We start from the raw sequence: 11,617 nt of genomic DNA, 5'->3' as shown, positions 1-11,617 counted from the left end.
AGTGGTCGTTATATCCTGATCGTTATCATGCGTGTGATGAATATCTAGATACTTGTGGGGGATAGGACAAGGCCGCCATTGGTTCTAGCTTGCCATATACATGATAAATGAAAAAGGAATCTTGAGGAAATCACTTAAAGATGATCCATCATAATCGTATTACTTCTCATAGCTTCCGCAAAGTTTGTATTCATGTGTAAGATCGGAAAAGAAACCGTATGAAGGAATATATCCATCGTTCCAATTACTTTATCTACACATGGATATGGCTAGCTGCTCGAAGCCTCGCCGGCCCGTGGAATGCCAACTGTATGGCAGACAGACTAAAAGCGCTCCAGATGATGTGACAGACATCTTGGGAAGGTCGAGCATGATGAGGCAGTATGAATAATGAAAACAACAAACCGCTCGAGAGTGCAACGACGAGCGAGAAACACCGACCAATGCTAAAAAGAGACCACATTGGGGAGTCCCCTCCAATAACGCTCAAACAACCATGGATGCCAAGAAAGTCCAATATTCGATAGACAGACGGCCCAGCAGTGAAAGATGACAAACAAAACAAGAGCAAATGCTCCTCTAAGAGATGTGTACTCGTTCGATGCGTAGAGATGCAACTAGGTCGAGATCATCGGAAGCCATATGCAGGGAACATCATCTTCTCCATCTCTGGTTTCAGAGACAGCTGTTGGTAAGGAGAACTGCCTGGATCGTAGTATAAGCCTTCGATTTGGCCGTTGTCTCGGCGGAGAGAGATGTAGTAGAACCCGGATATCGTGAGCCCTTGTCGGGAATCGGTAGGTGTGACGAAACACCGTTCTGTCATATAGTCAGATTGAGAAACTATGCGGAGACATCTGCCAAAACCTACCTTTCCATCGCATCAGGATCCACCCCTTCGCTAGTTCCTCCGTAAGCCATTTCTTGCTCACAAGGTTCCTGATCATCTCATCATCCGTGAGGTTCTTGAACGGTTGCAACTCTCTCCAGTAGGTACTGTCGATTTCGGCATCTGCTTTGAAGCTCTTCGTTTCCAGAGTATGCTTGTTGAAATCAATGATCTCCCCTTCGAGGAAGGTCACGATATGGGCGTCCTGTGTAGGAGAAGTCTTATCGGGGATATTATAAGCCTCCATCGTTCCCGATAGCGTCATCGTATTGTAGTCGATACTATGAATTGTCACCTTCACCGGCCAATGCTCATCCTTGCTATTCGTGAGGCTGTAGAGATTGTTGGCCCAATAGCGACGACCGCTACTCGTATACACGCTGATACGGTTGGTATCACTACCATTCACGATCACTGGGTCGTTCTGATGCGGGCTCGGGACGCGATGTGATAGCATTTGAGCGCCACAGCTATTGGCCGCACGTTGGGACCCGGAGAATACGGCTCCTGGCTGGAGCCAAGAGCACTGCGCCGGCGGTGCGATTGATGTAGTATCGAGAATGAAATCATCCTCGTTGCATGTAAAATAATCAAACTGTATGAACCCCCCTTCCGCGGCCGATGAGATGCTCTCTTCATATGAATTCGAGAATCTCACTCGCTCCAGGTACTTGATTGTCTCCTTTAGCCGCGAACTGGGTGGGTTTTCCATGTACATCTGTCTGTGCGCGTTGATCCGGGCTCGGATATCCGAATGGGACAGGTTTCTATAGGAGTCATTTCGTGTGCTGGGAATGAATCGATATGCTCTCGAAGTGGACGAAGCGGATGCCCGTTCCCTTTCCTCCTGCTCCTGCCGTTCCCGGTCCAATATGTAGTTCTGCAGCATCCTCGTCCTCGAGAACCTTGGCTGACGTCTGACGGACTGCAATAATGCCTCTGCCGTGATGGAGGACTCTCCAAATCGAAGACCACCCCCTTCTGATGGCTCCCCCGCGAATGTCGGTGGAATCCTCACGATAGCTTCCCGTCGGCCATTTCTCAGACTGCTACTACTCCGTGTCGGATCGCGCTCTCCTCTTCCGAAGGACATGGCCGAGCTTTCGTGGGAAGGATCGTCTCTTTCCTCCTCCCCGTCGTCATCAGACCCCGGCGCCCAACCGTATAATGATCGCATGCCCGACACCCGGTTTTCGTAGTTAGGGGTTGTGTTTGCCTCCTCTCGCTGCCGGCGAACAATAGGAATCCGTCGATTGATCTCGACAGTCATTCGTAGCGGCCGCTGGTCATCCGTTTCCATCTGGTCTTGTTGATCGTCGGTCGAATACTGCTGTCTCCTGCGACGCTGTCGACTGAGCGGCGGTTCCGGGGATGATCGCAATCGAGTCCGCAGGAAGCTCACGTTTTCGTCATTGGCATCGTGCGTCTCAGGATGAGCGATCAGAGTGGCGGCGAAATTTGGCACAGGACTGGAGATTGCCTCGAGTTGCTGAAGATATGGACTGGCGGCAGACGATGAGAGGGCCGGTGTTTCCTGCTGTAAGACAATCGAGTTAGCGAGATCATGTCGAGCATGGACGCCTCGAGCGGCGGATTCCTCGACCAGCATCGCGCCAGGAACCAGAGCGAGTGGCAAGGACCGCCACGAGGCATCATCCTGCGGGAAAGAGCGCCATACTGAAGGTGAGTTCGCGGGTGGCATGGTGGCGGTCTATCTGGACGATTCCATCTGCCACAGCCTTACGAGATACAGAGATCGACGGTCGCAGAGGCCAGACGCAGTCGCATACGTTGTTTTGTTTTAGTTTTAATTGGGGGTTCAGAGCGACAACAGAGATCAGGGACGTACGGGCGATGACCCAGATTGTCTGCGATGCTTTGGAAGTTGAACGTTGGAGATGGAGGCGATTTGGCCGGGGCGAGTTGGAGACGAAAGCGGGTTGCCGGCAAGGCAGTGGGGGGAGACGATAGATAGACTGACTGCATTCCAGCGCAGAGCCTCGGGGCGTTACAAACACACCAGCTTCTTGAGGCTGCACAAGCTGCCCTTAATTATTACTGGGTCTCACTCTCCTTTGTTCTGCTCGTCTTTTGTCCAGTCCTGACGAGAAGAAATAATAATACCTCCCGATGTTTCCTTTTGGCGTCGACTTGAGACATCAGCGACGTCCTGGGCGCTCTAATGACGAGGATGTTTCATCTTTCTCACCCGTCATGAGGCTAAGGATCTACTAGTACAACCTGTCATGGCTCTTTCTGGTGATATTCCAGAATGCCGTCAAGCTTCTGTTTCCTCAGGGGTCCTAAGTTGCCTGATTCTGTCTCTATCTCAGGGGGAGGCCATAAGTACCCGGATCCAACTAACCTGCTCACAGATAGCATCTATTTATTCTTACAGCAGGAAAGTCCTGTTCTGATACAACTACACTGGTACTGATATAAGAATACTGGCCGACCGCAGGGTTGCGAAACGAAATATTTTCCCCGGAGAACAATAATGGCCTCGCAGTAAACATGCATTAGTGGAAGAACTCTTCTGCACTTCTCTCCAGGTGGTCCGCCTTGTTCCATTGCTCCATCCCAGGTCGACACTAAATTTAATATTATTATTTCCCCGTGTCTCCGTGCCGGATGGGTCCGCTTTCGAGAAAGATAGTTGGTTTGCGACTTTGCGTGGGGGTTGGTACAGTATTACATGACGGACCAACTCCGACAGTTTTGGTGATTAACTCAACAGCAACTCCTCATAACTATGACTATCGCAACTTTCAATTTCTCTTCTTCTTTTTCTCGTCGTCAAGAAGACCTGGTCCTTTTTGAAGACACGATTACCGCGACAGGTCTTAAGACACCCGCAAAGACTTGAGGATCGAACTAAAACCCCAAGCTTCCCCCACTGGTGCCCCTCGTTTTCTCCACTATGGTCAAGATTCAGAGCATCGAGTACTTTCGAGTGCTGCCACGATGGCTGTTCGTAAAAGTGACGGATGAAGATGGCCTGTATGGCTGGGGCGAGAGTACTCTCGAAGGACATACGGAAGCTATCGAGGGGACCCTTTCAGCACTATCCAAGAGATTCCAAGGATATGAAGCGGAGTATGTGCATTACGACAAGGTCTCGTACCGGCAATTGACTGACTGCTATCTCCAGCGACATCGAACATATTTGGCAGACAGCTTGGCGTCTAGGTTTCTATCGCGGCGGCCCGGTCTTCATGTCCGCCATCTCGGGCATTGACATCGCACTCTGGGATTTGAAGGGACGAAGATTGGGTGTACCAATTCACCAGTTGCTGGGAGGAAAAGTCCGAAACAAAATCTCTGTCTATGCTTGGATTGGCGGTGACCGCCCCGCGGACGTGGAAGCGGCTGGTAAAGCCAGACTGGAGCAGGGCTTCAAGGCTGTCAAGATGAATGCTACTGAAGACGTCAATTGGCTGGACTCCCCAAGCGTGCTCGAATCCAGTGTCGAGCGTCTGAAGAGAGTCAAGTCAATCGGTCTTGATGCCGCCCTAGATTTCCACGGCCGTCTGCACAAGCCCATGGCCAAGCAACTTGCAAAGGCCCTCGAACCCCACCATCCGCTATTCCTGGAAGAGCCTCTTTTGTCTGAACACCCAGAAGGCATAAAACACCTCTCGAATCTTGTCAGCTGTCCAATTGCTCTGGGCGAGCGTCTTTACAACCGCTGGGATGTGAAGCGGTTCCTCGAGGATGGGAGCGTTGATGTCCTGCAACCCGATATCAGCCATTGTGGTGGCATCTCCGAGCTGCGCCGCATCGCTGCGATGGCAGAGACATACGATGTCGCCATTGCACCGCACTGTCCTCTCGGCCCTATCGCCCTTGCGGCCTGCATGCAAGTCGACCTTTCCACGCCCAACTTTGTCATCCAGGAGATGAGCTTAGGTATTCACTACAACACCGATACGGAATACGATGTCACGAGTTATCTTAAAGACCCCAAGGTGTTCGACGTGAAGGACGGTTACGTCGAGGCGCTGACCGCCCCCGGACTTGGAATCGAAGTGGACGAGGAGATGGTGCGGCGAGTAGCCAAGGACGCACAGCCCTGGCAACCTAAGGAGTTCTATGGTGCCGATGGCGGTATCCGCGAATGGTGATCATTCTCACGAGTACGATGAAGACTCAAAAGGCTATTGGGGCCAGGTGGGCTAAATCCACATCAACGTAGTAATGATGGTATGAGAACGAGGCATAAAGCAGTTCTGGAACAGAAGTATCAAACATCGTCTTAGCAGAGGAGCAGTAAACCCTCATAGTCCCCCAACTGTGGGACATGTCCTATCGATAGATATGGAGTTAATGTGCATATATCATCCATTCACATCGAATATGCAGCACAGTCTATCTAACTTCCACCATCAACGCAATCTAAGTCTAAGTACGCAATGGCATTATTCACATATCCAAAACCAAGGCCATAAAAGGACTGTAGCATATCCCAAATACCATCCGGATATTCACCTCACCGCGTCTCATCTTATCAGGTACATAACATATCTCACTTCCTACCACGAGCAGCATTCCACTCATCCGCGCGCTGGATACAATCAGTGATCATGCTCCAGAATGCATCGAGATCAACACCGCGCGGGATAGCCACTCCACCACCACCCGTAGCTGGCTCAACGACCGTCCGCCCCAACTGTCCTGTCACCGAGACGTCTGTCCCATGCTTGCCGTCCGTAACGACGTTGACGATGAAGCGTTCTCCTCCCTTGTCGTTGAACTTGAGCGCTTTGTCTGGATGGGCTTTGGCGAACGATGGGTTCAGATTCGAAAGGATCACTGCGACGGCGAGGGGGTCGTGCAGCGGTGGGCCGACGTCCAGACCAAAGACGGTTTCGTAGGTTGATGCAAAGAAGGTAACTAGGGCGTGGAGGATGCGGCGGAGGACGGTCGGTTCGGATGAGAGATCGTCTGTGCCGGTCAGGATGCGGGACTGGACGGTGGGCGAGGCGAGGACTTGGTGAGTTAAGTCGAGGGCGATGAGAGTTGTCTTTGGTGCGAGGATGGGGTTGGAGAAGATCGATTGCGAGGATTCCGGGTCACACTATAAACTTGCATGTTAGAAGGCCGAATATATGATGCTTTAAACAGAGGGGATACTATATAATTTCGACGTATTCTAGAAAGGTAGGATTGGATAAAAGGAAATTAGGAAATCGCACATAAGTGTTGAACTCCGCCCATGGCGTGGTATTTCCAATGCGTGCCTCTTCACCAGGCAATCGACTCATAGGAGCATCAGTGAATCCATTTCCAACTGCTCCACCCATGATACTCAGACCTTGAATATGCTCCGCGACTTCTGGAAAGGTTGCAAACAATAAACCGATGTTCGTCAAGGTTCCAGTTGCAACGAGCCATGGAGTTCCCTTTGGCTCCGCTAGGATAGCATCACGGATAGCCAGGATGGCATTCTTGTCTGTTACTGGGGGCACGGTTGCTTTTGGCAGCAGGTCGGTGCCGTCGAGACCGGTGTTTCCTAGAGAGTTAATGTGTTCAATATTTATACCAGGATCACTCGCCAATAATTGATATGTGGAAGATTGCCTTACCGTGAATATCGGGAGCATAAACAGCGGGTCTCGAATAGGGCTTCTTCGATCCTGGATAGATGGGAATATCTGGCCTTCCGAGGGCTTCGAGCACGCTGCCTGCGTTGGCGGTCGTGTTCTGGAGCGATGCATTACCGTGAACGGTGCTGATTCCGAGAAGCTTCAGAGATGGGTGATGGATGGCCAGGAGGATGGCAAAGGCATCCTAATTCGGATCGAAAAAATATTGTCAGCTTTGCATTGATTGTGAAGTATTATATCAAATAGCAAGGCTCACATCGTGTCCTGAGAAGTGGAAATCAGTATTTACCTAAACAACCAGTGCGCGGTCAGGGGATTATGCTCACCAGGATCACAGTCCAACCACAGAGGGATGGGAGCCTCGTTTGTGAGTGAAGACATGGTTTCTAGAGGTAATTGAATGAATGGGAATCTTCTCTTACTACCCTGTGCTCCCGGGGGGACTTGACCTGTGCAGTGTTGATATAGTTAACTATACTTGATGACTGGTTTGAGGTGCAGTATGGCGCGATAAGGGGGGGGCTTATCGATAACAGCGCCAACCCTAAGCCCTACTATGCCTGTTCGGGGAAGGCTCCGGGGAGCGGAAGAGCCGCAGCCGTTAAAGTGACTTATCATCACTTATCAACTTCCGGGGAGCTTCGATGATGGACCTCTCGACGTGTTGATCTCTGCCATCGATGCTCGACATCGGTTCTTCAGAATTTGCATTTCTGAAGAAAATGCCAATTGATGCCCTGGTTCAACTTCCCACATTCAAGCGTGGACTGAGATGAAATGAGCAGTCATCCTACCCCGAGCTTACCCCCTCTGTCGAACCCCAAGGCCCGACCAACGACGTCAACCTCCAAGGCCTCCAATCTCTCAGCACCTTCAAGGGCTCAGACTGAGCCGCTACTACGACCATCATCAGGAGCCCGGCTGCGCAGACCCCCGACCTGTTCTGAACAGCCAGATCCGGCCGATGATAGAGCTACTGTTGCCCTGATACGGCGCATTCTTTGTCCGCAAGCCAACAGCTATGGTGCTACAACTCCTCGACCGCTCGACGAGCTGCTCCCACCACTTACCAGCTCCAATGATGTCGACCATCAGTTATACGCGCTCATAGCGATCATTATCAGGGAGTTTGTGTACTCCTGGTACGCCAAGATCACGCCGGACCGTGCTTTTGTCGACGAAATCCTACAGCTGATTGCTCATTGCACTCGTGCTCTGGAACAGAGGTTACGACGCGTGGACATTGCTGAACTACTGTTGGATGAAATTCCTGGTCTGGTCGAGGCTCATATAGTCTGTGAGGCTGACTCTTCCCTTTCACTTATGTCCCGTCGAAGTTTCAAGTATTGACGCCTCCTTTCCTGTGCAGCGTACCGAACAGCCAAGCATCAGTCTGATCTGGCTGCGCCCCGTTCGTCTCTGCACGTCATCTATCATGCCATGAATCCACATCCAGCGCTTTCTCCTGTTCCAGACCCTTCGGACCCACAGGCACGGACGATGCAGCTTGAGAATGAGACGGCATATCGGCAACTGCTGGTGCAGGGTGCATTGGCGGTCCTTCTTCCAACAGAGGATCTGGAGAATGTCTGTTTACGGACATTGGTCGGTGATATCCTTGCCGATCTGGTCCTTGGGAATGAAGTCAGCGGGAGGGCTTGTGAAGGGTGGTTCGTCTGGGAGACGATAATCAAACTCCTTGATCTAGCGACACAACGAAGCGTGGGCAAAGCAGATAGTGAGGACGCGGAAGGAGTCGAGAAGAGCCGACTGGAGAAGTTTGGGCTTTTGTCCACCGCGGATGAATCCGACGACGATCATTCGTCAAGGACGAACCAATCGCAATTCTCAATCTGGCTATGGCAGATCCTGCAATATGCCTATCTGGGATATCTCGTCCTTCGATTCGTGGTTACAGGACTTTTCCGCGTCGCATCCACGCAGCCTACGATGCCCGTTCGGGGCCCTCCATCCCCGGCACATCCTGCCAGTCTGACGACCCATTCGAGAATAGCGCCCTTGCCGGCCAAAATCGTCACGAAGCGTCCCGTACTCGACTATCGGCTCTACGGGATGTTATCGCAATTGCTGGATATTCCCCGACGCATGCCATGGCTCGCGGGAACATTAGCACTTGCTCAACACTGGATTCTGGCTGGCCCAGGTCGAGTGGGGGATACGGATGGTGTTCTTGATAGGTAAGCTCAATATTTCCTTTTATACTTAATGCTCTTCACTGGCCCCCTTTTCCTCGTGTTGGCGCGGCCCGCTGCGATCACCCGGATGATCCACCACCATCTGTCACGGTCTGGGGCACTCCATCTAAGGAAAATGTACGTGATCGAGTGCATGGGATAGCGATCTTCGATCCATGATCCGCACCGGGGCATTACGCAGACCGCTGTCTTGAGGGGTTTGGCATGTCTCATTGGAAGGCCAAGAAGACGCGGACATGTCTGCTCGCATGATGCTGCGGTCACTTGATCTGATGGTGGGTGACTCCCAGCCAATATCGGGTTGGGATAACGAGTATCCGTGGCTTGTCTATGCCCCTGATGGACCTTGAGGCTTCTCTTTTTTCCGCGATATCGGGGACTTCGATATCTGCACCGTCGATAACGGCCGCCTCGTCCGTACAAGTCGTTACCAGGTTGTATCGTCTCATTACCGCTGCGTTACAAGGCCCTTGTCGGATCGCCGACCGTCTTCCCTGTCGCTCATCCGGCCCCGTCCCTGCTGCCTAGGCATCTCGCTCGATACGTTACCTTGACTGGCCATTTAGGGCCATTCGGAGCGTGGGCAACACCGGTTTGGCGTTCCCTCTCGGCTTTCTTAGACTTTGACCCCTCGATGCTTCCGTCCTTCCCCCCGAGAGTGGCTGCAGGAGATCCAGGCCAAAACCCAAAGCTAAGACATGCGCCTTTCCATATCGTTGAAAGGGCCTGAACACGCGGATTATGGTTCGCTTGCACCGTCTCTGTGAGGCATCTTCCGTTAAACGCATCCTGGACCGGCCCTTCCCTCCCGCGTTGCTCGAAAGTCGACCTCATTTCACCACGGTGGATGATCTTGGTGAATGCCTCGCCAGAACCCCGCAAACACTGTACCTGCTATCTTTTGCGGGAGACGCAAACACCGATCCTAGATCATAAGCCAGCCACGGCACGGGCGATCACCCATGGTCCGGTCGCATGACGCCCATGCTACTTTTGGAACATGCAAGCAATAGTGCCCCATGGGCTCTTATTATTCGAGCCAATCAGGGAATTTCTTGCAGCCAAAATTTCAAATTTGCGTCTCGACCGCTGTGGTCTTTCTTTCGATATCCTGCCTAAGCTGCGGCCTCCCCCGCGACCGCCTTTAGAGCGATGCGGTGTTCTACAGTGTTCAATCGGTACCCTGTCTATGGCCGAAGGAATTCTACAAGAATCTTCAGGACCCGGACGACTTATCAAGCCATGAGCCAAGGCCATGTAACCTTGCCTTCGAGACCGCGTCCCTTAGACTCGACATGATTGTTTCGTCTTCTTTTTTCTTTGCCTCGCCTATCGTCAGCTTCTTCCAACTTCTTCGAAATGTGTCCAAATATAGACAAGCCCACTGCACTACTATTTGTCACTGACGCGCACCGTGTTTATCCCTGAGATATATCACTTTTCGTCTTAATTTCTCCGCCGTCTCCTATGACTGATCAGATACTGTTTCTTTTTGCAGATTCCTCCACGAGACAATCCGGGAGCATGTGCTAACGCCCTCCCTCCTGCCGACCCTTGTTCTTGCGATTCGGACTGCTATGTTCCCGACGAGTCCGCGCACAACTCCATCGTCTAATGTCAATCCGTCCACGACTCCGACTTCACAGAACATTAGTGAAATCCCACCCATTGTGGTAGAGAACAACGAGGCAGAAGCCCCTGCCGCAACGCTCACTACAACACCACCCTCGCAATTGGAACGAGGACAGCGTCCCGACTCTGAAGTTGCGGCCATCAAACGGCAATGTGCAGAGAGGCTCCTATCCCTGATCCCGCGGCCTGTCGCTCGAGCGTTCTTCTGCATATCCAGGGATGATGTAGTCAGTGCGTCGGTTGTCGAGCAGCCTCAGAAACAGCAGGATGAAGGTCTGGTACCCGAGGGAGGAAATCCCTTCCCCGAACGGGCCTTGCCCTTATCCGCTGAGAATATCGACAAGGTGGAAGAGGACCTTCTCCTGTCCGCCATCGAGACCGAAATTTTAGATCCCTTTTCCAACGCATACTGCAATCGCCATCTCATGTTCTCAATAATCGAAGCAATACTCGCTAAGCTCCTCCCTGAGTTGCTGGAGCGCGATGTCGCCGAGCTGATGGAAGACAGAGGGGTTACTCTCTCCACCAACCATGAAGAAGACCACATGTAGATGAGATACGCGCCTTGTTCTCTCTTATTCTTGTTTCAAAAGTACCCAGGAAACAAATAGGATTATATCAAAGCACAAAAACGTAATAAATAAATGCTAATCATCGATTATCAATCAGATTGCCTCCCGTAATACATGACTTTTTTGTAACCGATAATCCTGCTCTTCCACCAGCCTGGTTGCGTTTGGGCATGTACAATCATATCGAACAGAAGACCAGAAAGAGCAACTAATGGAACTTGAGTCTCGATATGTATATGTATACAGTCGCTATAGTTAATGTGAGAATCTCATCCCTCCTGTTGTCTGCTACTTCCGGGTCGGATTCGGCATGCGCGAGGTCAATGATATGATGATCATACATAGGATCCAAAGAGAAAATAAGTGATAAATAGACAAATCGAAGCACAGGAGAGAGAGGTGGAAGAAAACACACATGAAAGCAAGACGGCCATAACAGAACTATAGGGGGAATATCCAGGGAAAAAGAAGGCTATCAAGAGAAGACTAGGTACGGGTTGAAAGATTATGCTATGAGACACATAATCATAGATAAATAACAGTTAAGAGAGAAATGAAGTGCGGAACAAACACAAATGGGGTATGTGAAAGGGAAAATGTGACATATATGCGCACTGCCTGTGAAGGTATATAAGGGCCTGCACCCTATGCTAAAGGCTGTTTCCGCGCGAGCGGATCGAGTGTAGTATTCAATTCTGTGAC

At 51.3% G+C, this 11,617-nt stretch overlaps 4 protein-coding genes across 4 annotated transcripts; 2 read left to right on the top strand and 2 right to left on the bottom strand.

Annotated features, from left to right (window-relative positions):
• Window positions 1-144: 144 nt before the first annotated feature.
• On the bottom strand, window positions 145-2,830 carry C8Q69DRAFT_456683 (vacuolar import and degradation protein-domain-containing protein). Its single transcript, XM_028629847.1, has 3 exons — window positions 2,568-2,830; window positions 872-2,426; window positions 145-819 (listed from the first exon to the last, which is right to left on the bottom strand). Exons 1-3 carry the CDS (start codon window positions 2,589-2,591, stop codon window positions 629-631), a joined length of 1,770 nt encoding a protein of 589 aa, XP_028487421.1. The 5' UTR covers window positions 2,592-2,830; the 3' UTR covers window positions 145-628.
• Window positions 2,831-3,568: 738 nt separating this feature from the next.
• C8Q69DRAFT_148945 (mandelate racemase/muconate lactonizing enzyme family protein) lies at window positions 3,569-5,243 on the top strand. The gene is made up of 2 exons (XM_028625514.1): window positions 3,569-3,985; window positions 4,041-5,243. The coding sequence occupies exons 1-2, from the start codon at window positions 3,810-3,812 to the stop codon at window positions 5,011-5,013; spliced, it is 1,149 nt and encodes a 382-aa protein (XP_028487420.1). The 5' UTR covers window positions 3,569-3,809; the 3' UTR covers window positions 5,014-5,243.
• C8Q69DRAFT_148925 (Inosine/uridine-preferring nucleoside hydrolase domain-containing protein) lies at window positions 5,214-7,140 on the bottom strand. Its single transcript, XM_028625513.1, has 5 exons — window positions 6,822-7,140; window positions 6,752-6,759; window positions 6,475-6,679; window positions 6,085-6,401; window positions 5,214-5,966 (listed from the first exon to the last, which is right to left on the bottom strand). Exons 1-5 carry the CDS (start codon window positions 6,874-6,876, stop codon window positions 5,415-5,417), a joined length of 1,137 nt encoding a protein of 378 aa, XP_028487419.1. The 5' UTR covers window positions 6,877-7,140; the 3' UTR covers window positions 5,214-5,414.
• Window positions 6,822-11,352, top strand: C8Q69DRAFT_148949 (PXA domain-containing protein). Its single transcript, XM_028625515.1, has 3 exons — window positions 6,822-7,792; window positions 7,865-8,693; window positions 10,210-11,352. Exons 1-3 carry the CDS (start codon window positions 7,273-7,275, stop codon window positions 10,892-10,894), a joined length of 2,034 nt encoding a protein of 677 aa, XP_028487418.1. The 5' UTR covers window positions 6,822-7,272; the 3' UTR covers window positions 10,895-11,352.
• Window positions 11,353-11,617: the final 265 nt, after the last annotated feature.

Source organism: Paecilomyces variotii (assembly GCF_004022145.1).
Source record: "Paecilomyces variotii strain CBS 101075 chromosome Unknown C8Q69scaffold_2, whole genome shotgun sequence".
In the NCBI taxonomy this organism is placed as follows: domain Eukaryota; kingdom Fungi; phylum Ascomycota; class Eurotiomycetes; order Eurotiales; family Thermoascaceae; genus Paecilomyces; species Paecilomyces variotii.
The sequence above is the reverse complement of the archived record's forward strand: the minus strand, read 5'-3'. Positions and strand labels throughout refer to the sequence as shown.

Excerpts from the sequence above, each read along its gene's own strand:
- C8Q69DRAFT_456683 (XM_028629847.1), bottom strand. The coding sequence starts at position 2,591 with ATGCCACCCGCGAACTCACCTTCA. Across the intron at positions 2,427-2,567 it reads CACCCGCGAACTCACCTTCA|CAGGAAACACCGGCCCTCTC; the intron begins GTATGGCGCTCT and ends ATTGTCTTACAG. Across the intron at positions 820-871 it reads GATCCTGATGCGATGGAAAG|AACGGTGTTTCGTCACACCT; the intron begins GTAGGTTTTGGC and ends ACTATATGACAG.
- C8Q69DRAFT_148945 (XM_028625514.1), top strand. The coding sequence starts at position 3,810 with ATGGTCAAGATTCAGAGCATCGAGTACTTTCGAGTGCTGCCACGATGG. Across the intron at positions 3,986-4,040 it reads TTCCAAGGATATGAAGCGGA|CGACATCGAACATATTTGGC; the intron begins GTATGTGCATTA and ends TGCTATCTCCAG.
- C8Q69DRAFT_148925 (XM_028625513.1), bottom strand. The coding sequence starts at position 6,876 with ATGTCTTCACTCACAAACGAGGCTCCCATCCCTCTGTGGTTGGACTGT. Across the intron at positions 6,402-6,474 it reads TTATGCTCCCGATATTCACG|GAAACACCGGTCTCGACGGC; the intron begins GTAAGGCAATCT and ends TTAACTCTCTAG. Across the intron at positions 5,967-6,084 it reads GGGCGGAGTTCAACACTTAT|TGTGACCCGGAATCCTCGCA; the intron begins GTGCGATTTCCT and ends GCAAGTTTATAG.
- C8Q69DRAFT_148949 (XM_028625515.1), top strand. The coding sequence starts at position 7,273 with ATGAGCAGTCATCCTACCCCGAGCTTACCCCCTCTGTCGAACCCCAAG. Across the intron at positions 7,793-7,864 it reads GGTCGAGGCTCATATAGTCT|CGTACCGAACAGCCAAGCAT; the intron begins GTGAGGCTGACT and ends TTTCCTGTGCAG. Across the intron at positions 8,694-10,209 it reads ACGGATGGTGTTCTTGATAG|ATTCCTCCACGAGACAATCC; the intron begins GTAAGCTCAATA and ends TTCTTTTTGCAG.